The sequence below is a fragment of the Pteropus vampyrus genome, unplaced genomic scaffold, assembly GCF_000151845.1.
Source record: "Pteropus vampyrus isolate Shadow unplaced genomic scaffold, Pvam_2.0 Scaffold771, whole genome shotgun sequence".
NCBI classification, from domain to species: domain Eukaryota; kingdom Metazoa; phylum Chordata; class Mammalia; order Chiroptera; family Pteropodidae; genus Pteropus; species Pteropus vampyrus.
In genome coordinates this window covers 74,800-97,392 of record NW_011889552.1, presented here as the reverse complement: position 1 = coordinate 97,392, position 22,593 = coordinate 74,800, and the positions used below count along the sequence as shown (strand labels likewise).

The window sequence follows — 22,593 nt, the reverse complement described above, 5'->3', positions numbered from 1 at the left end:
AACCAGTCACCTCCTGATATTTAGTTTTCTACTCTTTTACTACTAAAAACAATGCTGTAATGACTATATGTGTCATTTTATAAGTGATTGTGGTTTTGTAGGATAAATTCCTAGTAGCAGAAATGAATATGAAGAGATGTGTGCATTTATAATTCTGGAAGATATTGCCAAATTGTCCTCCGTAGAGGTTTTGGCAGTGCACGTGCCCTGGTCTGTGTTGGACGCCTGTTGTCCTGCAGCCTGGCCTGTGTGCTGTGCTGTCAAGCATTTGGATTATTGCCTATATGATAGGGGAACAATGGTGTCACACTATCATTTTCATTTAAATTTCTATTATTATGGGTGGATTGAGCTTTTTTGTTGTTGTTTGCATGTTTGAAAGCCATATTGTTTACCGAGTTATCATTTTTCGATTGGGCTGTTAGACTTTGCCTGTAACGGAATTCGCGATGCAGAAAATTTTTATGTAGTCAGCTATATCAGTCCTATGACGTGAAATTTTCTGCTATTCTTAAGAAGGCCTTTACCATTCTGAGGTTATTAAAAGACTCTTCTATCATCGAAATAGCCTAACTTTTAATATACTAACTCATGTAGAGACAAGTAATAAGCTACTCTAGGTTTGAAAGCCAATTTCTAAACGTTTTTGTTATCTATTGCACAGAAGAGGGTGACCCTACCTTATCTAATTCTCCCTTAAAAGCCTGGGGACATACAGGGTAACAGTAGCAGATGGTGTGTGTGCCTGTGTGCGGTGTCTTATAGAACAACTGGAACAGAACGGCACCAGGGCTGGCCTTGGTCGAGTTTTGCCCTGTAGGTTAATTTAAACTCGTGCCATGATTTCTCAGTGAAACTGCGAGGGTCAAGGGGAGGCGTTCATGGTACGGAGTCCCTCTTCAGCAACTCCTTGACAGTGTCAGTGGTTAGAACATCCAGACCTGTGATTCTTTTCAAGCCAGTCATCTTTCTGGGATCACTCACGTTAGTTTCTTTTGTCTTAGATCTAAATGTTAGATTTCCATTAATTGAATATACTTTGATATATTTTACATGCTCCTCTTAGCCATTCACTTTTTCGTAGATAAAGCAGTATAAAATTAACTACTTTACAAGATGAAGTTTTTTCTTTAGAGAGATGACAGTAGGGATATGTTTTATTTGATTTTTCTCCCATTTTGTGTTTTCTGTTATTTCGTTAAAAAATCTAAGGGTTTTTCCCCTGAAAAAAAATCCATCTTTTCATTGAGTACATGTATAATATTAGGTATACAGAGATGGTTATTGCTTAACTGTAAACTTAACAAGAATGGTATATGTTTTCATCTAGATCCCAAGGAAGAGAAAGAGGAAGAAGACGATTCTGCCCTCCCTCAGGAAGTTTCCATTGCTGCAGCAAGGCCCAGCCGGGGCTGGCGCAGTAGCAGCAGCAGAACGTCTGTCTCTCGGCATCGCGACACAGAGACCACCCGAAGCTCTAGGTCCAAGACTGGTTCGTTGCAGCTCATCTGCAAGTCGGAACCAAATACAGATCCGCTTGATTATGGTACAGTGCAAGTAGAGTGTGATTATTTTAAGAGCCAGGGGCCTGTTGATTTTACACGTACTGCCGAACATTTTCCAAAACAGCTTGACTTTCAGGGACGGGCAGGTGTGGTAGTCTAGGAAGGGGTTCCTTTTTGACAATTTGCAGATGTTCTCCTTTTGTGTGATTACCTCAGATAGTAATTTGCTTCGAGTCTCTCAGTTATAGGGAGAAAATATACCTACGTAAGTCTCATTTTGGCTTTATTTTTCCAGATGTTGCAGAAGAGCGTCAATCTCCAGGTGGCATTAGGTAAGAAGCTTTTCATACTTAAACCCTTGGGGACCTAGAGTACAGTCATATTAAACAATTCAAAGTTGTTTTCTACTTGAACGTATTTTGAGCTGTAACAGAAATTAACTTCAGTTTTGGTATTCAGTTTAGGTTTTGCTTTGTTCTTGATGACAGTTTTAACCATGTAACCTTTAGTTATGTAGTTTAGAAATTGTCTTGAGTATCTTCTGTGTTCTGGCTTATTCCATGCTAGGCAGTAATATGAAATGTGAGTGTTTTAGATCAGGGTATTGAAATTTTATCAGTATCTTGAGTGATAAGTCATGCGAATTTTTTTTTCTGTGTGTGGATGGATCTTTTTTGATACAGCAGATTACTAGATGTGGTATTATAGAGTCGATTGATTTTTAACTCTTCATGTCATTGAGTAGTCATTACCTTATTTAATGAAGTGATAGCATATCTAGGATTTTCAGTTCTAGGTCTTCAGGATGAAGGAGCTGGATTGCAATTCAACTAGACTAAGTATAAAAAGTCTAGATAACTTCTTGTGACTCTTTGGCTATCTCTAAAAAAATTACCAAATAAAATCCAGTGCTCTCTTTGGCAGCACATATATGAAAATTAGAAAATCGAATTTTCTCAGATATAATCCTTACATTAGAATTTCTAATTTTTATTTGCTTCTTTTTAGTAGTGATGAGGAAGAGGAGGAAGAAGAGATGTTAATCAGTGAAGAGGAAATACCATTCAAAGATGACCCAAGAGATGAGACCTACAAACCCCATTTAGAAAGGCATGTCTCATTTTACTCTAGATATGTCAGTGAAAAATGAGTTAGGAAATAACTGTTGCCAGGCTTTTTTCTTGCCATATTGCCAAACTAATGGGTATAGTCTTAATTTTAAATGGATAATTAGTTATGCACTAATTTTGCAAATCTAACATTATCTTATTACCCCCTTGTACAGCCCTTTCTTCCATTTATTTTGATCATTTCCATATCATTATGATGTCTGCATGTTTTATTATGATAAGATATCATGAATTGCCTGAATACTTAGAATTTTCTATTTTTACCTTGTTTTTCTTTACAACTATAGTGAGATTTCCTTCTAGAGCGTCATTAGCCTGGGGAGTCATCCCATAGGTTTTAAATACTTATTACTGTCCATATGAGGAATGGTTGTCTGGAAATCACATTTCATGAGCTGAGGATCATAATTTTACAATAAGTCAGTGGTAACACTAGGCTTTACCTTGTCAGTTTTCCTTGAAAATATCCTCTGCTAGTTAACAATGTTGAAATGTATTTGTGTTTTCAGGGAAACCCCAAAGCCACGGAGAAAATCAGGGAAGGTGAAAGAAGAGAAAGAGAAGAAAGAAATTAAAGTGGAAGTAGAGGTAGAGGTGAAAGAAGAAGAGAATGAAATTAGGGAGGATGAGGAACCGCCTAGGAAGTGAGTGGGCAATTGCTATTAAAATGGAAACCTAACAGATTTCCCTAGTGGAACACAGGGTGTGGGAGTGTGAGTAGGGATGTTGACACGTACATACTGCTGCCCCAAGCAGCTGACAGTTTTATTGCAGAGACTCTTCTCAAACGTTTGAAAAGTTTAATGCAAAGCAATGCTTAAAAGACATACAAACGAGTGGGTAAGATAGTGGGTATAGGGATGCAGAGAATAGAACAGCAAGAAAAAGTGTGGCAAATGTTGACCTTCGAAAGAAGGGCCAGAAGGTAAATGACATAATAACCTTGACCAGGTAAAAATTTTCTGTCTGGCAACAATTTCCTGTTGCAGAAATAAGATTTTTTCAAGTGTTTAGGCTTTTTGGTTCTATCGCAAGGAGAGTATAGTTTATATTTTGGGGAGTTTTAGGTGATACACTCTTTTTACTCTACTTTTTAAATTGACAAAATTTAAATGATAGACTTTTCACTGAAACAGCTCTTCAAATAGTAACCTTGAGGTTTATCCACATCTTCCATAGTATTATATAGTTTATGGAAGATGTATATTAACTTGTGATACAGACTTACTTGAAAGTGAAATTAACTTCAGAGTGAAATCTTTGGTTGCAAGATATGTCTGTGACTTTATGTATTCTGCGTTGCCCTTTGTTTCTGCCACCTGTGCTTTGGTCTTGAGTATTGTTTACAGCAATACTTCACTCAAGCTTCAGTCTGGAATATGTGGGCAGTTTATTTATTCTGTTTTAATTATAGGAGAGGAAGAAGACGAAAAGATGACAAAAGTCCACGATTACCCAAAAGAAGGTGAGAATTTATACTCCTACTATGTTGTATCTTTTTTCTGGTGGTAGGTAGTTGACTCACATATTTAGTCATAATAATCTTGCAGGAATGGCTATTTAAAAATTTCACAAAAGCAGTTTCACTAATGTTCTTGATTCAGTGTTACTATATTTTTATTTCCACTGCAGGATCTTAAAGTTTCTAAAAATCTTAATAGTTCTTTACCTTTTGGGGGGGTTGCTGGTTTATTTTGCTTTGTTTTTTATAAACATTATTAAACATTTGGCAATTTCTGGTTACTTCTAACATAAATTCTATGCAAGCTATATACTAGTAAAGAGGTTTTAATTCTTCATACTATAAACTTACTATTCTCTAATAGTGCACTTTCAGTGAAAGGCAACAGACTGCCTCTTTTGCTAACTTTTCTCCTCCATATTGATAATAGAAAAAAACCTCCAATCCAATATGTTCGTTGTGAGATGGAAGGATGTGGAACTGTTCTTGCTCACCCTCGTTATTTGCAGGTCAGTGAAGTTGTTATGTAAGGCAGCCTTTCAGGTCACGCTCCATTACTAGCTCTCATAGTTCACAAATTATAATTTGTGAACTTGTGTAGGCTTTATCATTGACATGAAATGTTAAGAAAATCTTTCAATGTAAAATTACTTCAATCATCGCGTTAAAAAAAAAAAAAAAGGTGTTTAACAACGTGAGCCCAAATGGAGAATTTCCTTGGAATCTTGGAAAATTCCAGTGTTTCCCATCGTGGTGTAAGTACTTCTGATATAAGAGATGATTGTAACGACATTCCAAAACACAGATGAACAGATTTTATTTTAATGTGTACTTTTTAAAAATAAAATTAGTAACTCAAACCAGTGATTTATTGAATATTGTTTATAATAAATTTAAAAATTTTAGTTTGTAGGTTTTAAGTGTGTAGATTTTTTTTTTTAACGTGAATAAAGATACAACTTACGTTAGGTCTGGCAGAAAACATGAAAGTGAAATACGAATTACTAAAGCTTAAGAAATAAATGCCTGTTTGATCTTCAGTTTAGCAGCAAGTATAACATGAGATTAAGGTCTGATTTCTGGCTCTGTTATACTAACGTTAGCTAGTATTCTTTTGCTATGTGCCATTTGCTGCACTAAGCACCATACAATATGTAATCTCTAGATCCCCACAAGAACACTGTAAGACAGTTATCATGATCTCCATTTTACAAATGAGAACTGGAGTTTGCAGTGTTTAAGTATATATCATCTGATTTCACACTGCTAGTAAACAGCAAACCCAGATTGGAATCCAAGCCTGTTGCCACAGCCGATGTTGTTAACCTCTTGAATGTGCTGCCTCCTCCTATCCTTATACAAAGTACTTGATTGTCCTTCAGTGCTTTTAACTTAGCAAAGGAACAAGCATTCAGGAAGCCTTAATTTTTATCCTTTTTCACTTTCTTTTACTGTTTAGCACCACATTAAATATCAGCATTTGCTGAAGAAGAAATATGTATGTCCCCATCCCTCCTGTGGGCGACTCTTCAGGCTCCAGAAGCAACTTCTGCGACACGCCAAACATCATACCGGTACTTTTTAAAAAAAATGTTTATCAAGTAGCTAATACACTGCACTTTTAAGTGTAGATTGGTAATGATTTTTTTTTCTAACAGAAATCTTAAAAGAATCTACAGTCAAGCGTGGGAGAAAGGTGGGAAAAAATGTAATAAAACAAATTTTACAGGGGATGAATAAACTAGGGCTTTTAATTGTTTTCCTTTGACTTCTTTGAGATGAACTTCCATGACATTGCTAATGGTCTTTTTTTGAGTACACACTCTGTATCGACTGTGGACCAGACACTTTACATATATTCTTACTTAGCCATCCATTCAGCCTCACCAGGTTTGCTTGTATTGGCCTTGTTTTACATCCAAGAAACCAGAAGCTTAGCAACATTAAATAATTTACTTGTGTTCACACAACTAGTTTTTAGCAAAAGCAGGATTTTTTAATTCCAATTCGGGTAGATGCTTGTAGTAGCTCTTATGGTTTAAAAGTGAAGATTATGAAGAGAAAGCCTAAGTGGTAGAGAGGTTTGCTTGTAGTTTATGGTAACTACTGAAGAGCTCCTGGGACTTCTGCTGCTATTGAATTCACATGTAACCTCATGTAGGAGCTGTTTGACTCAAAAAGAGAAACTGAATGTCTCGGTTATACACATTATAAAGTGAATTCAAATTCCACTCATTTTTAGCTACTGATAATCTTGGTGCAGTGTAGCTAATGGGAAGAATTTGGCTGGATATGAGAGCTAGTCAAAGATATGCTGGACACTTGATTATTACATGTTACTTTCTCAAGTCGTAGAAGGTGAGGCTGGGAATTCCAGTTGCAGAGGTGCCATTCATGTCTCTTGCCCAAGATCATACTGATATATGTCCCCTTTGCATCATTTACGGTGTGTGTGACTAAGGCAAATCAAGAATAATAATGAAACCAGTATGATGGGTTATTATAAAAAGGAAATGAGATAACATAGAAAGTGCTAATGATTGCACAGGGCCTGGCATGTGGTAGACTTTCAAAATACCAGTCTTAATTATTCCAAAGTCTACAGTGTTTGAATTACGTTACGTTTTTTCAGAGACGATGCTGGCTGCGCTGCTTCTTGCCAGGTGCTGCCATTTCTCCACATTTTTTTCTTCCTGTTAAACTATTTTATCCTGTAGAAAAGTACTTTCTGACAACCAGTTTTTAGACTATTCTAGCTAAATGTCGTAAGTCTACGATGACAAAGTCACTTTTAGAAATTTAGTTAATTCCAAATACTAATATTTGGTTAATACAGTGTTATGTCAGTGTTGTGAGTTTTCCTTTTCCAAATTAGTATATGTGGACTTCCTTTGAAAATACAATTTATTTAAGCAAATGGGTACCCCACCAGTTTGCCATGATGCCACTGTGGAGCTAAAAAAGTAGACAAGACCCAGGAGATAATGCGGGGTCCCCTGGGTTAGGAGTGTGCGTTTTTAGAGCTTGCTACTCGACATTTAGACCAACAAGCACTGGCATCACTTGAGCTCTTGTTAGATACAGAGCATCAGGCCCTGCCTCAGACCTGCCGGATCAGTATCTGCATTTAATTAGATCCCAGGTGATTCCCAAGTATATTCAAGCTTGAGAAAAACCTGTTTCCCCACACTTTGTTTTAAAACTATTTGGGATAAAGTATAGGATTAAATTCGTTACTGTTTGCCTTTTAACTTATCCTCGTGTTTTCACTCTTTGTGGTAATCTTAAGTGTAAGGCATAGAAAATACAGTGTCATTCCCTCAACAAACAATATTGAGCGTCTGTTTGTCTACTCTCTTGTGAACCAAGTGATGAAGAAATAATTAAGTCCAATACTCCTTTGCCTCATAGGTTCCATACTCTTAACAGATTCATCAAAAATCCTGTGAAATTGGGGGGGCCTGTGAAATGACAGAGGGAGGTAGTTGAATGGTGTAGAAGATACGGGGTAGGAGAATGAGGTAGATACAGGTACGGTGAGATGTATTTGATAGCAGCAACTTGCATCTTTTGAGAGAAATGTAAATTGTTTCTCTTGTGTAACATTTTTTTAAACCTAAAGTAGATGATTACCACTTTAGATATGGATTACTTTTCTTCTGAGGAATGCCAAATTCTTTGCTCACGGTGGTGGTTCTTTTGGTCTGTCGTTGTTGTTTGAAGGCCAAATTCTTTATACAAAAGCATTCAGCTTTCACAGTGTGTGAAAAACTTTTAAAGAATAAAATCTATGGAAAATGTAGTTGTTTACTTGCTAAGCAGTTCATCTAAGATCTGGATTACTGATAAAATTGAGATTATGACTTCAGTTCTCATATTTCTATCTAGGTTTTTTTGTTTCCTTGTTTGAACAGGTCCTCATGCTACTGAATGTATTGGTTTAAAGAAAAAGATGAAAACTATATATTTCTTTTAAAAATTTTGTTTACCCAAAGGTTTATACATTGAACAATGTGTTGCTTTTACTCTGCATTGACCTGCTTGATCGTCTGCTTGCTTATCGTACACCAGAAAGAAAAATTCTTAGAGGGATTCTAAATGGAACACTAACCACATTACTTTTCTTAGATCAAAGGGATTATATTTGTGAATACTGCGCTCGGGCCTTCAAGAGTTCTCACAATCTGGCAGTGCATCGGATGATTCATACTGGCGAGAAGCCATTACAGTGAGTATTTATTTACTGGTGAACATCTGGCTGGGAAGTACTTGTACCCCACCTGAGGGTTGGCTCCTTTACAAACATTTCAGCTGCCACTATTCTTTTTTTTAATATATCAGATTAAAGTGGGCGTTGTTGGGGGAACTACTTAGTGACCTTTTTCTATCTTTCAGACAAACAGAAGAAATCAGATTAGTGTTCATCTAGTACTTTTTCCTGATCTTTCACAAGAAGTATATGTTACTGACTGTTGCTTATAAATGTGATCTCTGCATTCCCACCCTGACTCTGAATTGAGAGCTTTTATTTCTCTGTGTGATCAGCCATTTCCTCTTCCACTCTCCTTAGATGCGAGATCTGTGGATTCACCTGTCGGCAAAAGGCATCCCTTAATTGGCACATGAAGAAGCATGACGCAGACTCCTTCTACCAGTTCTCTTGCAATATCTGTGGCAAAAAATTTGAGAAGAAGGACAGTGTAGTGGCTCACAAAGCAAAAAGCCACCCTGAGGTGCTGATCGCCGAAGCTCTGGCTGCCAATGCAGGCGCCCTCATCACCAGCACAGATATCTTGGGCACTAACCCAGAGTCCCTGACACAACCTGCAGACGGTCAGGGGCTTCCTCTTCTTCCTGAGCCCTTGGGAAACTCCACCTCTGGAGAGTGCCTCCTGCTAGAGGCAGAAGGCGTGTCAAAGTCGTACTGCAGTGGGACGGAGCGGGTGAGCCTGATGGCTGATGGGAAGATCTTTGTGGCTGGTGGCAGCAGTGGCGGCACTGAAGGGCTGGTCATGAACTCGGATATACTCGGTGCTACCACAGAGGTTCTGATTGAAGATTCAGACTCTACTGGACCTTAGTAGCAGGGAAGATTTGGGGCACTGGGACAGCTCAGACTTTGTACTTAAAAGATAAAAAGGACAAAAAAAAATTTTAAGCATTTAAAATCTAGTAAAATAACCGAAGGGCCTGCTCTTTCCATTGTGGATCACAGCACACACACATACACCCACCCCTTCTCCCTCTCTTGTCCCCTTTATAAAATCGATGTTGCCTTTACCAGAAGGCAGACAAAAAATAAGAAGCTCTTATTAAAGTGAGGGTCATCCTCATGCTCACTTCCAGCCAGGCGGACTTCTTGCTCGTCAGCAGATCCCCTTCTCCAGCCTGTAACTCTGATGTGCTCCGGGTCAGCTTTTAACTCTAATGGTGTGTTACTGTCCTCTGAACCCCTCCTCCTTTCCTGCTGCCCTGTGGTTCTGGCTTACCCATCGCAACACTGTCCCCTAACGTATCCTGTAATTCTAATCTCTAGAGGCTGGCAGCTTGACTTGGCACTTTAGGGCCCCTTAGGGTGAGCTGTTAAAACAGCACACATCTCTCATCCCTTTTCCTCCATTCCCCACTGGGTTTCGGAAAGGAAGGATACCTGGGGACCACTTCCCTCCTCTCTGATCCCAGCAGCTCAGTCCCCCTCCTAACACGTCCATATGGTTCTCAGTGGTGCTCGCTTGCTTTGAAGCAGGCTCCCGAGAGGGAGGGGACTGCCCTCTGCGTGGTCTCTTTGACCATAGGACAGGGCTGTGTATCAGTGAGACAGTGAGTAAAGTCCCAGACTAATGGCAGAAATTTGCACTTTGAACATGTGTGTTTTTGTGTTGTGGAACCTGAGATTCCTTATTTATTAACGGAAAGTCTGATTTTTTTTTTTTTTTTTGTCTTTTTGCTATATTGTGTGGGGCTGGGAGAGAGTAGATTATTCTGACATGGGGTCCTTTCCATAAGAGGTACTATTGAAGGCAAGATAGAGGGTTGAAGAAGCACAGCCAGCCTCAAATCATAGCTCTCCAGTGGCCTTTAAGCTGGTCCTCAGCACTAATAAAATCACTACAGTAGGTTAGTGCTTTTTCGGAAGCCTAATTTTTAGGGAATAATGTTAGGTTTGTCGTAATTAGTGCTCTGTGAGTTTTTAGAGCATTGAGACTTAGGAATTTTGAGGGGATGAAGGTTGTTCAGGGTCTGAATTATAGATAACAGATTTTCTCTTGCAGATTTGATTTTGTTTTGTCCCCATCATTTCTTTACACATACCTCCCTATTGGCCCAACGCTGGCCCCTTGCTTTGTCGTCGTCGTTGTTTTTGCTTTGCTTTATCATTGTCATTGGTTCATTGTAGCTCCCGATTAGTGAAGGACACTGCCATTAGTGAAGGAATAGTCTGTGAGTCGTACAGGTTTAAGTCAAAGAAAATTGTTCTATTTTGTTTCCTTTTTAATGTCACTTCAGAAGAGGAAAGGCTTCAATAGACAAAGCTAATGGTCTGTATGGTAATGGCTTTGGCTTTCACCTGAAATTCTGGGAATTACCACTTCCCTTGCGATAAGGATTTTCATCATGTGGATTGCTTATCGCTGTCCACGGGAGAGACAAGTAGTGGTTTTATACGAGTTTGTAACTCCCAGAAGACTAAAAACCTATTCTGGCTCATTTTTAGGGAATTATCAGGGCAATGTCTAGCCTCCTGTGTACCTCAGAAGCAAGAATTCAAGGCCTGCCCTGTTCATTGTTTGTCAGAAATGTGCGATGCTGTTGGAAAGAATGAAGTTTTGCGGAGAACAAAATAAGGAACAGCTTGTTTTTCACAAACACTAAAACTACAAAGTTTATCAATTTTCTCTTTTGTTTTTTTCCCAAAAAGAGGGGTAACAAAATGTCATCTCTGAAAGAGGCTTACTTGACACCCACTGGTGTCAGCGGTTGGGATGCCAGGGAATAGGGAGTGAAACACCTACAGTGCACAGTCTTGAATGCACTATTGTTTCTTTTCAGAATGTTGCAGACCTGCCAACCCTCCATTGTGGGGGTAGAAAATGGAATAAGGATAGAAGGGATATAGAATATGCTTTCCTGCCCACAGTAAGGATTTGGAGTTGACTTTGGTATGTTGAGTAGATTTGGAAATATAAGATTTATTGGGTGGGCCCACAACAAAGTTGTTCACCTCCCATGTAAGTCCATTTTGTTCTGTTTCACTAGCTAGCATCTATTCTCCACATTGTCTTTGTCACATTTATTTTATCCTTAGTGTCCATAAATTACATTTTAGTGGTTAGTCATCAGATATTTTAGCCACCTACATAAAAGCAAACTGCATTAAATTTTCTTATGAGATAGAAGGAAAATGTGTTCTTTCCTATCTCACACTCCTCTCCCCACCAAAAGCAACTAGTTAGTTCTAATAGAAACTTTATGTTCTTTCTCCTTTCTTTTCCTTTTTTTTTTTTTTTTTTTTTTTGGTGGGTGGGGGTCCTCTTTGTAGCTACCAATTGCCTGCAATTTGCTTCAACAAATTATCATAGCAGTTTGCAGTACCTTTTGAAATATTTTTTATGGACTTTTATCTTTTTCCTTTCGAGAAAGGGATGCTAGCATAAGATGGAGTTGATAATAAACCGACTTATACTGGGCCCTCTTCCCTTATTCCTTTACGCTCCTCGTGCTGTTTACTTCATTGTCCTTCCAAGAAGCTCTTTTAATCTTAAAATTCTAAATTTCCGATTCTTAATCACATTCTGTAACCTTTTCTCCCCACTGCATATTCCCCATCTCGAATTGGCAGTTCTAGATTCTGAAAATGTAGTTGAGATATAAGCATTATTTCTATGCTTCCCCCTTGTTTGTGTTTGCCCAGGGTTATTTTGCATAATTGAGACTTAATGTGCTTCAGAGAGTTTAGATTTAACACTGGCCAGGATTACTGGGAGTAAAAAAATATATATATTAAGGTATGGAAAAGCATCCACATAGAGCACTTGAACCTCCTTTGTACCTGTTTGGAGAAAAAATATAAAGAGTGTATTAAACCTAGAGGATGTTACAGTCTGGTTGTTTGGAAAACCATTTTTCCTTCCTGTCTTTTTCCCACTTTCCAATGTACTCAAGAAAATTGAAAAATTGTAATGGATCAATTTAAAATATTTTATTTCCTAAAAGCCTTTTTGCCTATTGTAATGTGCAGGACCCTTCTCCTATGATGGGAGAGACAGGTAGTTACCTGAATCTAGGTTGAAAAGGTTATGTAAAAAGAAATTATAATAAAAGGGATACTCTGCTTTTCAAATCCTTGTTTTCTCTTAATCTAGACAAGGCATATCCAAAATAAATATGTAAAGAAGAAAAATAAAATTGTCTTTATGGAAGCAACGGGTCTTCCTTGGTTGTACTGAGTTACAGTTGTCCCAGGGTGAAAACACCGATGCTGCTAAATAAGAAAACCACGTGCCCTCAGCAGGATTCGTGGCAGACACTGTTCACTCCTGCTGAGAATCAGGTGGTCAACTTGACTGTAAGGTTCTTGATTTCTAATGCCGAGGTGCTGTATGATCCTGTGATCTTATGGCAAACTTGGAAAACCCATGTTTCAACAACAGCCTTCCCCTAGGAAGTGTGGCCATATTTATCTAGTAACAAGAACGTCAGGGATGCCGTGAGGTTAATTTCACTCTGATAATGGCAAAACCTTGCTAGCATTTAATATCAGTGCTTCTTCACAAAACTCAGTGTATGTCAAGTACTGACTTTTTTAAAAAGAAGACAGAATCCTACTTTCTTAGAAGCCTTGCTGTGACAGCCAGCCAGGCCTTGTTTCTTTCTCCCTTTGCCCCTGAAAAGATGTGTTTCACTTCAGAGGTAATGTCTGTCATATGAAATAGTGAAAGCTAATTGATTCATTTGAGGATGAAACTTGCAACTCTTAACCCAATTAGCATCATCTTCTAACCCAAAGGGTCTCCAACCCCCAGGCCACAGATCGGTACCAGTCCATGGCCTGTTAGGAACCAGACCGCACAGCAGGAGGTAAGCGGTGGGCCAGCCAGCGAAGCTTCATCTATATTGGAAACCGCTCTCCAGCGCCAGCATCACCACCTCAGCTCCACCTCAGATCATCAGACTAGATTCTTGTAGGAGCCCCGGTCCCTGGTGCCAAAAAGGTTGGGGACCGCTGCTCTGACCTGCTGCGTTCATGTGACAGAGGAGCAATTCTCTTAAGAGCTTTTAAACTCTTTTTGCCCTCATTTGAAAGCCTAACTCGTTCTCCTATTTCGTTAAACATGTGGTACGACCGATAAGGAAGGAAGAAAAGCATGTTGTCACTTGAGTGAGACTGCCTTAGAAATGTTACCAGGTCAGTGTTGGGTGTTTCCTGTCCTTGGGAAAAGAGCAGGCCTAAACAGTCCCTTCCTCCTCTTGTAGCAGTTCCAAGGAAGGCACCGTGATTGAGACTAGAGATGCTTGCTTAGCTGATTTTTAATTGTCAATTTAACTTTTAAAACATAGCAGAAGGATGGGAGTAAAAAGAGGCTATATTCTTAAAGGATCTCTCTCACATAAACATTGTTTATTGAACAGAATGTGAACTACCTAGAGAATAGAATTGGAAAGTCAGTGAGAGAAAGACCTATATTTACATTTTGAGCCTCGTTATTAGATTTTGTGCACATTCATTCCTTTAACCTCAATTTCTTCTTAAGATGGGAGAAATAATATTTATCTCAGAATTATTCTGAAGAGTAAATAAAGGCTTTAAAGCCTTTAGCACAGTGTCTGGCCCATGGTAGGTACTTCATAAACGATAGCTATATCAATAAAGTAATGCTGTGAATACCAAGCCAAAAGAAAAAAGTGGGAGGACATAGGGAACACAAGGAAGGGTGAAAAATAAAATGATTATCTGTGTGTATAAAACAGATAGCAATTAGGCAGGGGTGTCATGAGGATTATTAGTGTGATAGTGACCTTGTTGCTAAGTGCAAAAGCAAAACAATGATATAAAAACAAGTACGCTAGGCACTCGGTGGAGGAGAGAGATGGAGGCAGATGCTGCAGCGGGAAAAAGCTGATTAAATAGGGGCCTTTGATTCCACAGGCACAAAATTCCACAGCCAGGAATTTGCTGCCACCTCTGAGTCAGGCGGGGGGTGGGGGTGGGGAGTTTGTACAATTCCACTAGTAGAGAATACCCAGTGGTTTTAGTCTGAGAGTCACATTTGTTATCTGGACCAGTGTAAACAGAAGCAAGCCCAGCTCACTCGTTTCCTGGGACGGCTGAGCTAGGGGATGGCTTTCGCAGAGCACTCCCTGCTGACCCCTCACCGCCGGGACCTGTGTAGCCGCTCTATCTGGCTAGCGAGGAAGATGCGTTCCGACCTGACTGCTCTTACGGAATCTTATGTAAGTTGCCTATTTTTCTGTTGTCTATTTTCACATCATCTCTTCCGATCCAACTCCTTACCATCATGCTCCAGCCTCATTACCAGTTATGAAAGTCCCAATCATACAGTCAGTCGTATGTTGGGCACATGTCATTTGACATGGTCCCCTCCCTTAAGGAAACTCATGTGACCTTATCTAGGTTGTCGAGACATGTTCCTTGAATAAGAAAATGTACATTTAGGAAGGGATTTTAGGAAGCTTTGGCTCTACGTCTTGGAGGCTGTTTTTAATTAGGCTGCCTACACTCTGAATTCTACCAGAATAGATTAACCATGAGCCCTCTGAGTATGAGCTCTTCGTAGACATTGTTCTGAATTTTTGAGCTATGTACGTGAAAGAAGTTTCTCCTATAACGTATTAGCCACCCACTTATTAATTACATGTGTCAGAAGTGTTTCTGGGTCTGAATAGAAAGGTTACCCACACTATCGAAAGGGAAGTGCTATATTCTTCAGGCGTTCACTGTGAGATCAGATTGTTTTTCTGAGAGAGGGAGACCCTCATCTGTGCTCCTACGCCATCTGTGGAAGCACTCCAGGCCCCGTGGAGAGTAGCTTCACACGGCCCCACCAGTCAGAAATCACACTTCGGAGTACCCATTTTTTAAAACTAATTCCCACTGAATTCTCTAAAGGATTGTCCTCACCGTTGGCTACATTCTAGGGCTACCTAGGTGTGGCCAGCATCTTCAAGTATGTTTACAATACTTAAAACTCCGGTGTGATTAAAACATTCCAGTTTCTAGGAAGGAGTTTGAAGTGCAAAGGCAAAGTTATTCTAGGCCAGTGGTTTTCAACACTTAGGACCTAATGAAAGCTGCAGATTCTTCTCCCCAGGAAAATGAACAGGTAGTCAAAGCAGTGTGTATAATTTCAGGAGAAGAGGGTCTTCCTAAAGACCTCTCATGGACCCCAAATCAAGAGTTCCTGTTCCAGACTTTTTATTTCCTTTACGATTTGGATCTTTGACCAGGGAGGCAAATAAGATTTTATATGAGATCTAGAGATTAAGCAAGAATGTCCGGGTGATTACAGACGACGTGATGTTTTTCTGTATCCTTGGCCAGGTGAAGCATCAGGGCCTGAACGAGAACATAAACCTGGACTCTGTGGATGGTGTGCCAACGGCGAGCACTGACCGGTGGGGCGAGCTGACTGAGGCCGAGAGACTCCGAGAGAACCTCCAAGCCTATCGTACCTTCCACGTGATGTTGACCAGGCTTTTAGAAGACCAGCGAGTGCATTTTTCTCCAGCTGAAGGTGACTTCCATCAAGCAATACACACCCTTCTGCTGCAGGTTGCTGCCTTCACTTATCAGCTGGAGGAATTGATGGCGCTCCTGGAACACAAGATCCCCCACAACGAGGCCGACGGGCTGCCCGTCATTGCTGGAGAAGGTGGTCTCTTTGAGAAGAAGCTGTGGGGCCTGAAGGTGCTGCAGGAGCTTTCCCAGTGGACGGTGAGGTCCATTCACGACCTTCGAGTCATTTCTTCTCATCAGATCGGGATCTCAGCACATGGAAGCCACTATGTCGCCAACGACAAGAAAATGTAGCAGTTACCCCACCCCCTTCTTTTCTAATGGAATATACCTAGTGCTTTGAGGCCTTGCTTTCCCATTCTTAAATTTCGAACACCTCTAAGACCACAGGCGTTTTCATCGATAGCGCTGGAGACGTGGACAAGTGGGCATGCAGGTTTAATTGGCGGGAGTGTGGGGGGATGTCGGGGTGGCAGGAAGTGGTGGCAGGGGCAATATTCTTCCACTTCAGTGCTCTAACTTTTTCTACCCACTAACTAACAGCCTCCCAGGATAAGTAGATTTTTTAACTCTGGCCCTGGATGGCTCTTCTGAGAGGACGATAACCGTGAATTAAAATCACGGACTCTAGCTAATTCAAACTCTTGGATAATAAAAATAGTAACTAACATTTATTGAGTATCTACTACGTCGAAGCAATATGCCAGGGGCTTTATGTATATTATAATTTTTCACAACAACCCCGTCGAGGGAGGTGGTGTTATTCCCCTTTGGTAGAGAAGGTAGCAGGCTCACCGAAATTCATCACTTGGCCTGCTACCCACTTAGCAAACGGCACACGGAGTTTGAACCCAGCTCTTTTTCATTCCAAAGCCTATTGCCCTTCACTTTAGAGGCCCGATTATGAGCCTCTCTCACGGCGCCTCTGGCCACATCGGGGTGGGAGTTGTGCGCATGTGTCCTTGACACTGAGAAAACGGCCGCGGACAGTGGCCCCCCTCCTCTGCAGTTTCCATGGTTTCAGTTCCCCGTGTCAGTCGCAGTCGGAAAATATTAAATGGGAAATTCCAGAAATAAGCAGTTTATAAGTTTTAAATTGCGCGCCGTGCTGAGTAGCGTGATGAAATCTCGGGAATTCCCCCTTCATCCCCCAAAGGACATGAATCATCCCTTCATCCAACGTATCCACACCGTATCCACTACCCACCTGTGAGTCACGGCCGTCTCAGTTGTCAGAGAGAGAGAGAGAGGTCACGTTCACATAACTTCCGTTACAATATATTGTCATAGTTGATCTATTATTGGTTGTTCATCTCTTACTGTTAAGAAAAAACATACATCAGGTTCTGTACTTTCCACAGTTTCAAGCGTCCTCTGGGGGGGTCTTAAACTGTGTCCCTGTGCATCAGGGGGGACCACTGTACATGTCCTGAATGGCACGATTTTAGTGTCAAAGGCACTATTTGTCATCCATACTCGGCAAAGAAGGAGCAGTGGAAATCCCACCAAACTTCCAAACTTGGGAAGCTGGGGCGTGCGGTGCTACCTCTTGCTTTGAAGTGTCCACTAACGTTCTTGGATCTGGGGTCGGCACAGCCGATGCCCGCTTCCCACGCATTCGCCGTCATCAGGGCAGTGATGCAGTCACCCAAGCACTCACGGACGATGGGCGAATACTGCTCGGGTTAAAAAGTCACAGAACTCCCCAGCACACGCTCCTTGGACTTAGTCATGAGGAGAGAGGGCAGGGCTGACGCCGTTCCCAGCGGGAGTGCCAGGGATGCTGAACCCATGCACAGCAAAGCCTCCACGCTTCGCCACGAAGGGGCAGGGCTCTGTGTGTCGTGTTCTGGAGAGAACCACAGCGGGAAAGGTGCCGACCGGTAAACAAGGGCGTTCATGGGAAAGGTCATTTGCAGTCGGGCCTGTGAACTAGTGGCACAAGCGTGAATCCAAAAGTTCTCAGGTGTATCATTTCCTACCAATTAATTAAACTCGAGACCCTAGACTGGGGGTCTACATCAGCTTAGTTTCCTTATTTGAGGTTTCTGTGTTCTTAACCGACCCTTGAGTCAGAGGGGGTGAGCTCCCATAGGTTGCATGAGATGGGACGGGTGTTAGCTTGTGTCCTTTCCCACATGGGTTCATGTTCCCAAATTCCATGAAGTCAATATTATGAGAAGACTCCGGGCTAGGAATTACGGAAAAGCAAGGGAAGCAAGGGCCTGCTCTCTAGTATAGAAAGGAGCTTGGATGCACATAAGAAATCAATGCTCGGCTCGAATTGTAAGGCACAGGCTGAAGTGTTAGGGAGTTAAAGGAAGGAGCTCAAAGACAGCCAGGAGTCGCTTCTTTCTGCAGGAGGGAGGTGTGAGTTGCGCCGCCATGGTTGGCTGAGTACCACATAAAGAGAAACAAGAAAGAGTTGCCTGGTTAAAAGTGAGGCAATAATAAACATTTGGGTCTGGCTACCCCTAGAGGTTTTGTTTGGTTATATTTATCTGTAATTAGGGGGTAGGTAGATAATTCTGTGAATGCTTAGAGGTGTATTTCATTCAAGCTTTTCTCACTTAAATTGTTTCTTCTGCTTAAGAGCTCTATTTTTGATTGATAAAGTTATTAACATGAAGCTCTTCAATTTATCTGGATAGTATTTTAGGCTCTTTTTGTTTAATGAAGAAAGGTAGGACTAAAACTTCTTTGTGAGAGAATAACTGGTTACAAACTTGCTAAATCCAAAAGGAGTGACCCCTCCCCCCCAACACACACACACACACACACACACACACAGGATTTTGTGTTTATATTCAGCAAATGCTGCAGGGCAGACACCTGCACAAGCTTAGGAAATTGACAGAGCCTGGCGTAAGCTCTGCCGAGTTGCATCTGAAGGAATATTTATATCTGAGAGGCACACTTGAAATGGCAGAGGGTCCAGAAAAAGTACAAGTTCTAGCTATGGAATGGGAGGAAACAGGTAGATGTGTAAGCAGCGGGTCGAAGGAGTTTGCTTCCAGCACTGAAATGAGCTGTGTATCAATCAGTTTCTTCTTCAAGAAACTTGCAGTATGCCTCAAAAGAAGTGTGAGGGAACTCCTCAAAAAAAGATCAGGGGAAGGGGGAAATGGGCGCTTAGCCATAATAATAAAGACATAAACGCGTATGGATCTGAATGTGCAGACACGACATCAAGCAGGTCGAATGAGGAGGGATTGACATTAGGCTAGTGCTGTAGGTGTGTATTTTATAATCCTGATGTGGGATAACGGTGATGCTGGGGGAGTCTATATTTCTTAAGCATCCACAATCCGGAAGAGATTTTTGATCTTTAGGTTTTAGTTCTTTACGTGCATATAATTAAAATGCTTGAATTTAGTTCCTCGGCCCTAACTCTTATTTCGTAAAGAAGATGCCTTCCATCCCAGTGTCTCCAGAAATGTCCTTTCTGTGGGTAAAGAGAGTCGGTTTCCCTGAATTCTCTTAAGGAATTGCACGCTGAAGAGTTGATAAATTCTTCTGGCATTGATCTGAAGGGTGATTTGGAAAATATTTGCAAATTACCACAAACTCAAAGGCCAAGCATGGTTATTCCATGCTTTAAGATAATCATGTTTGAGGGAGGTGAGAATTCTCCTAAAAATGGACCGCGCAGAGTGTTAATAAAAATCGAAAGGTAAATCCTAGCCCCCGGAATTGCTGTAATTTTAGGCTGCTGTAGAGTACAGCCTGATGGGTGACTCACTGTGGTGACCACTGGTCAAACCAGTGAATATTCGAGAGGAGAAGACAAGTAAATATTTCAGGGAGACATATCTGAAACATTTAGAATGATTGTTGTTGGTGAATCCTCTCTTCCCCCTACTGAGGACTAAAATGGAAATGCATAAAGCCGGGGGCCTTCTGTCAGGATGAGAAAGAGATTGGCAAAGAGGGAAAGGAGAAAGAAAGGATTTTGGGTGTGTGTGTGTACCAATAGTGTTTAGGCCCGGGTGTTTAAAAAGAATGGTTTAGCTTCCTGCCTCATCCTATCTCAGCTTCAAGCATCAGACCCAAGAATGAAACCCTTTGAATGTTCAAAGCGAAAATGACAAAAATTTCATCTCTCCACTCAAAACCTTCTAGAGAGCTCTAAGGCCTACCGATAAATATCGTTTGATTTTTTGATGAAACGCGTGTGGGGCATGAGAGAGAAAATCCTCGTGCGTGAGATTCTTATATTACTCCGATCGACCCATCTTCGGCAGATCGAGAGGAGAAGATGCAAAGGATGGCTAACAAGACAGATCTTAGCTCAGCAAGACCATGAGTTGCTTCTTTTATTCCTGTCTCTTTGGATGAACAAGAGGAATTTCAAGTGATTTCAACACTGGATGAAAAGTAATCCTCTCAGCCAGGCCAGGCTCAATCAGGCGTGCTAGGTAAATCTCCATGATGCCAGGCCACTGGGGAGCTCCCGCGGCCGGTCAGCCTGGGAAAGGTAGATTGTCCCGACCCGCGTCAGCTAGCCCGCCGAGAGGGGAGGTCTCCTTTTCTATAGTTTAATTTCAAGTATTTGAACTGCCATCACGCCTTTGAGGGACAGAAGGACGCTGACGAGCTCATTCTAGTCCGTGTGAGGGTAGAAATTAAGTTGTGGGAAATCACATAGGGGAAAATGTGAACAAATGCCAAGAGATCCTGTATTTTTATCCACGTGTTCGAGGCAGTGTGAAATAGAATGCTGCATTTACTTAATGGCAGGCGTCTCGCCACTATTTTATAGCATTTAATCCTCTGAGATAGTTTCTCACGAATGAGGGAAATGTCCAAGCTTCCTCCTCTAATACTACGTGACAGAATTAGAGTTTTCGTTCTGGCTCCAAAACTCACTCCACTCCACTCCGCTGCCATGGGACACACCTAGCAATCGAGATCATCTTATACTGAAATTCGTTCTCCATCTCTGTAGTTCACTTTCCTCGGATAAATCCAGTACAGACTTGCACGAAATCTTGCTCTGTGACAAACGCTATTAAGTTCCCAGACTTTGGGACAAGCCATTTTTTTCTGAGCTTCCTCAGTTCTGAAAGAAACATGACAAATCCTAACTTCACGTGGCTTCGACAAATCGAGCGTCTGAGAGTACTTGTGAACGGCATGCAAACGTCAGGTATATTTAATGTCTCGAATAGCTCGGATCAGTGTAAGACTGACTGAGGTGAGAAACAATATTGCAACCCACTCTCCATTTGGTTACAGCCTAGACTTTGCCCCGTTGAGTCTGTGGCCTTTGGCCACTAGGAGCTGACCCACTCTCGGCCTCCAGAATCATCTACCTCCCTGGAGGGCTAAGTGAGACTCAGGCTGCTCACTATACCCAGAAGATTGCTGTCACAGTAGGCGGGTCCAACACATTCTGGAGAGAAGTCTGGCAGGCTCTCTAGAGAGTCAAGGAGATGTGCAAACCAAGATGCCACCCAGAATGTTTTAAAGCATGCACTTAGAGCCATCCCGCCATCCACCAGCATCCTCCCTGTAACACAGGGACTCAAACTTCGTTTAGTTTGATCTCATCATTACACAGTATGCGGACGCCAGAAGGTTTCAGCAAACTGCCCTAGTGTCCCAGTTGGAAAGTTGGAGAATGAGACCTACAGCTTGGTCCTGGGAATGTCACATGGCACCTGCCCGCTTCTCCATTAGACCAGCCTCGTCTTAGGGAGCATCCGATGTCTCTATTTCTGTCCTTCTCACACTGGCATCCGGGGCTGTCTAGCTCCTTTACCTCCAATGAGCCTTTGGAAGCTCTGAGAAAAGCAGCTCATAACTCTCCCAACCCCCAACTTTTCTGTAATTTGGTAGTCTTATATCCCATGTGTCCCAAATGGTGCACATTCTGAGGTAATGGTCAAATATATTATTCCTTCTGGGTTATAAGTATCACTTGAATAAAGGACCAGTGGAAGCTTTTTAAAAATAAATTTCTGAGACAGGTGTCTTATCTTTAGGTCACACCCACCTTTATGCCACACCACTAGGTAAAGGTTTTCGACTACTTTTTCTTCTCTTTGCACTCTCTGGCTCCCGTCCCCCCAAGGATAGGATGGAGAGAAGGTGTTGGGAGTTACCTAAAAAACTGAGCAGGTGACTAAAAAAAAAAATTTTTTAAAAATCCCAGCCTGGTTCTTGGCTCTAAGGCTTACTCAAAGCGGTACAAACTGACACCTACTCTGGTTCAGAACTAAGGATACAGAAAGGACTATTAATGATAGCAAACATTTAGATGGTGTTTACGCTCTGCCAGTCCACGATCTAATGGCGTTACGTGCGTTCATTTGTGCTTCACAGGAACATTAGGAGGTAGACAGGCGGATTCTTATTTTACAGCTGAAGAAACAGAGGCCCAGAGAGCTGAGAGCTCCACGCCCTGGAAACACTAGTGGTCTCCTGAGAAAGACAACAGTCATATGACCGTCTGTGACAGAAGTGGGGTTAGTAGTCCCCCGAGCACAACGGAAGGCTGTAAGAGCCCAGTGGAAGGAAGCTTTGGACAGAGCTGCTCATCAGAGGCACTTCGTGAGCTAGGCTTTGGAAAATGACTAGGATTTTGCCTTCAGGGGGGAAAAAAAAATAAAGAGGAAGAGTGTGGAAGAACATTTTTGGGTAGAAGAGACAGCACCTGTCAAGGCTTGGCTACTGAAAGCAAGCAAAGAGTAAAGATAGGGAATATATAAAATGCACTCACTTGAACCAAGATGCTAA

At 41.5% G+C, this 22,593-nt stretch overlaps 2 protein-coding genes across 4 annotated transcripts in view; both read left to right on the top strand.

Moving 5' to 3' along the window:
- Positions 1–12,517, top strand: part of ZFP91 (ZFP91 zinc finger protein) — a 36,305-nt gene extending 23,788 nt beyond the window's left edge. Inside the window, exons 3-11 of one of the 2 annotated variants that reach the window (XM_011385740.1) lie at positions 1,331–1,546; positions 1,801–1,837; positions 2,517–2,615; positions 3,145–3,279; positions 4,050–4,100; positions 4,528–4,606; positions 5,557–5,671; positions 8,226–8,325; positions 8,668–12,517. In XM_011385740.1, coding sequence (XP_011384042.1) covers positions 1,331–1,546; positions 1,801–1,837; positions 2,517–2,615; positions 3,145–3,279; positions 4,050–4,100; positions 4,528–4,606; positions 5,557–5,671; positions 8,226–8,325; positions 8,668–9,178 — 1,343 coding nt within the window. In that variant the 3' untranslated portion in view covers positions 9,179–12,517. Of the gene's footprint in view, positions 1–1,330; positions 1,547–1,800; positions 1,838–2,513; positions 2,616–3,144; positions 3,280–4,049; positions 4,101–4,527; positions 4,607–5,556; positions 5,672–8,225; positions 8,326–8,667 lie in introns of both variants that reach the window. The other variant, XM_011385738.2, reaches the window with a different exon arrangement.
- A 724-nt stretch (positions 12,518–13,241) lies between these two features.
- On the top strand, positions 13,242–16,522 carry CNTF (ciliary neurotrophic factor). Of its 2 annotated transcripts, XM_011385735.2 has the most exons (3): positions 13,242–13,503; positions 14,382–14,549; positions 15,658–16,522. In XM_011385735.2, the coding sequence occupies exons 2-3, from the start codon at positions 14,436–14,438 to the stop codon at positions 16,144–16,146; spliced, it is 603 nt and encodes a 200-aa protein (XP_011384037.1). In that variant the 5' UTR covers positions 13,242–13,503; positions 14,382–14,435; the 3' UTR covers positions 16,147–16,522. The 2 variants fall into 2 exon arrangements, with proteins under 2 accessions (XP_011384037.1, XP_023382032.1); XM_023526264.1 differs by having other exon boundaries at positions 13,242–14,549.
- Positions 16,523–22,593: the final 6,071 nt, after the last annotated feature.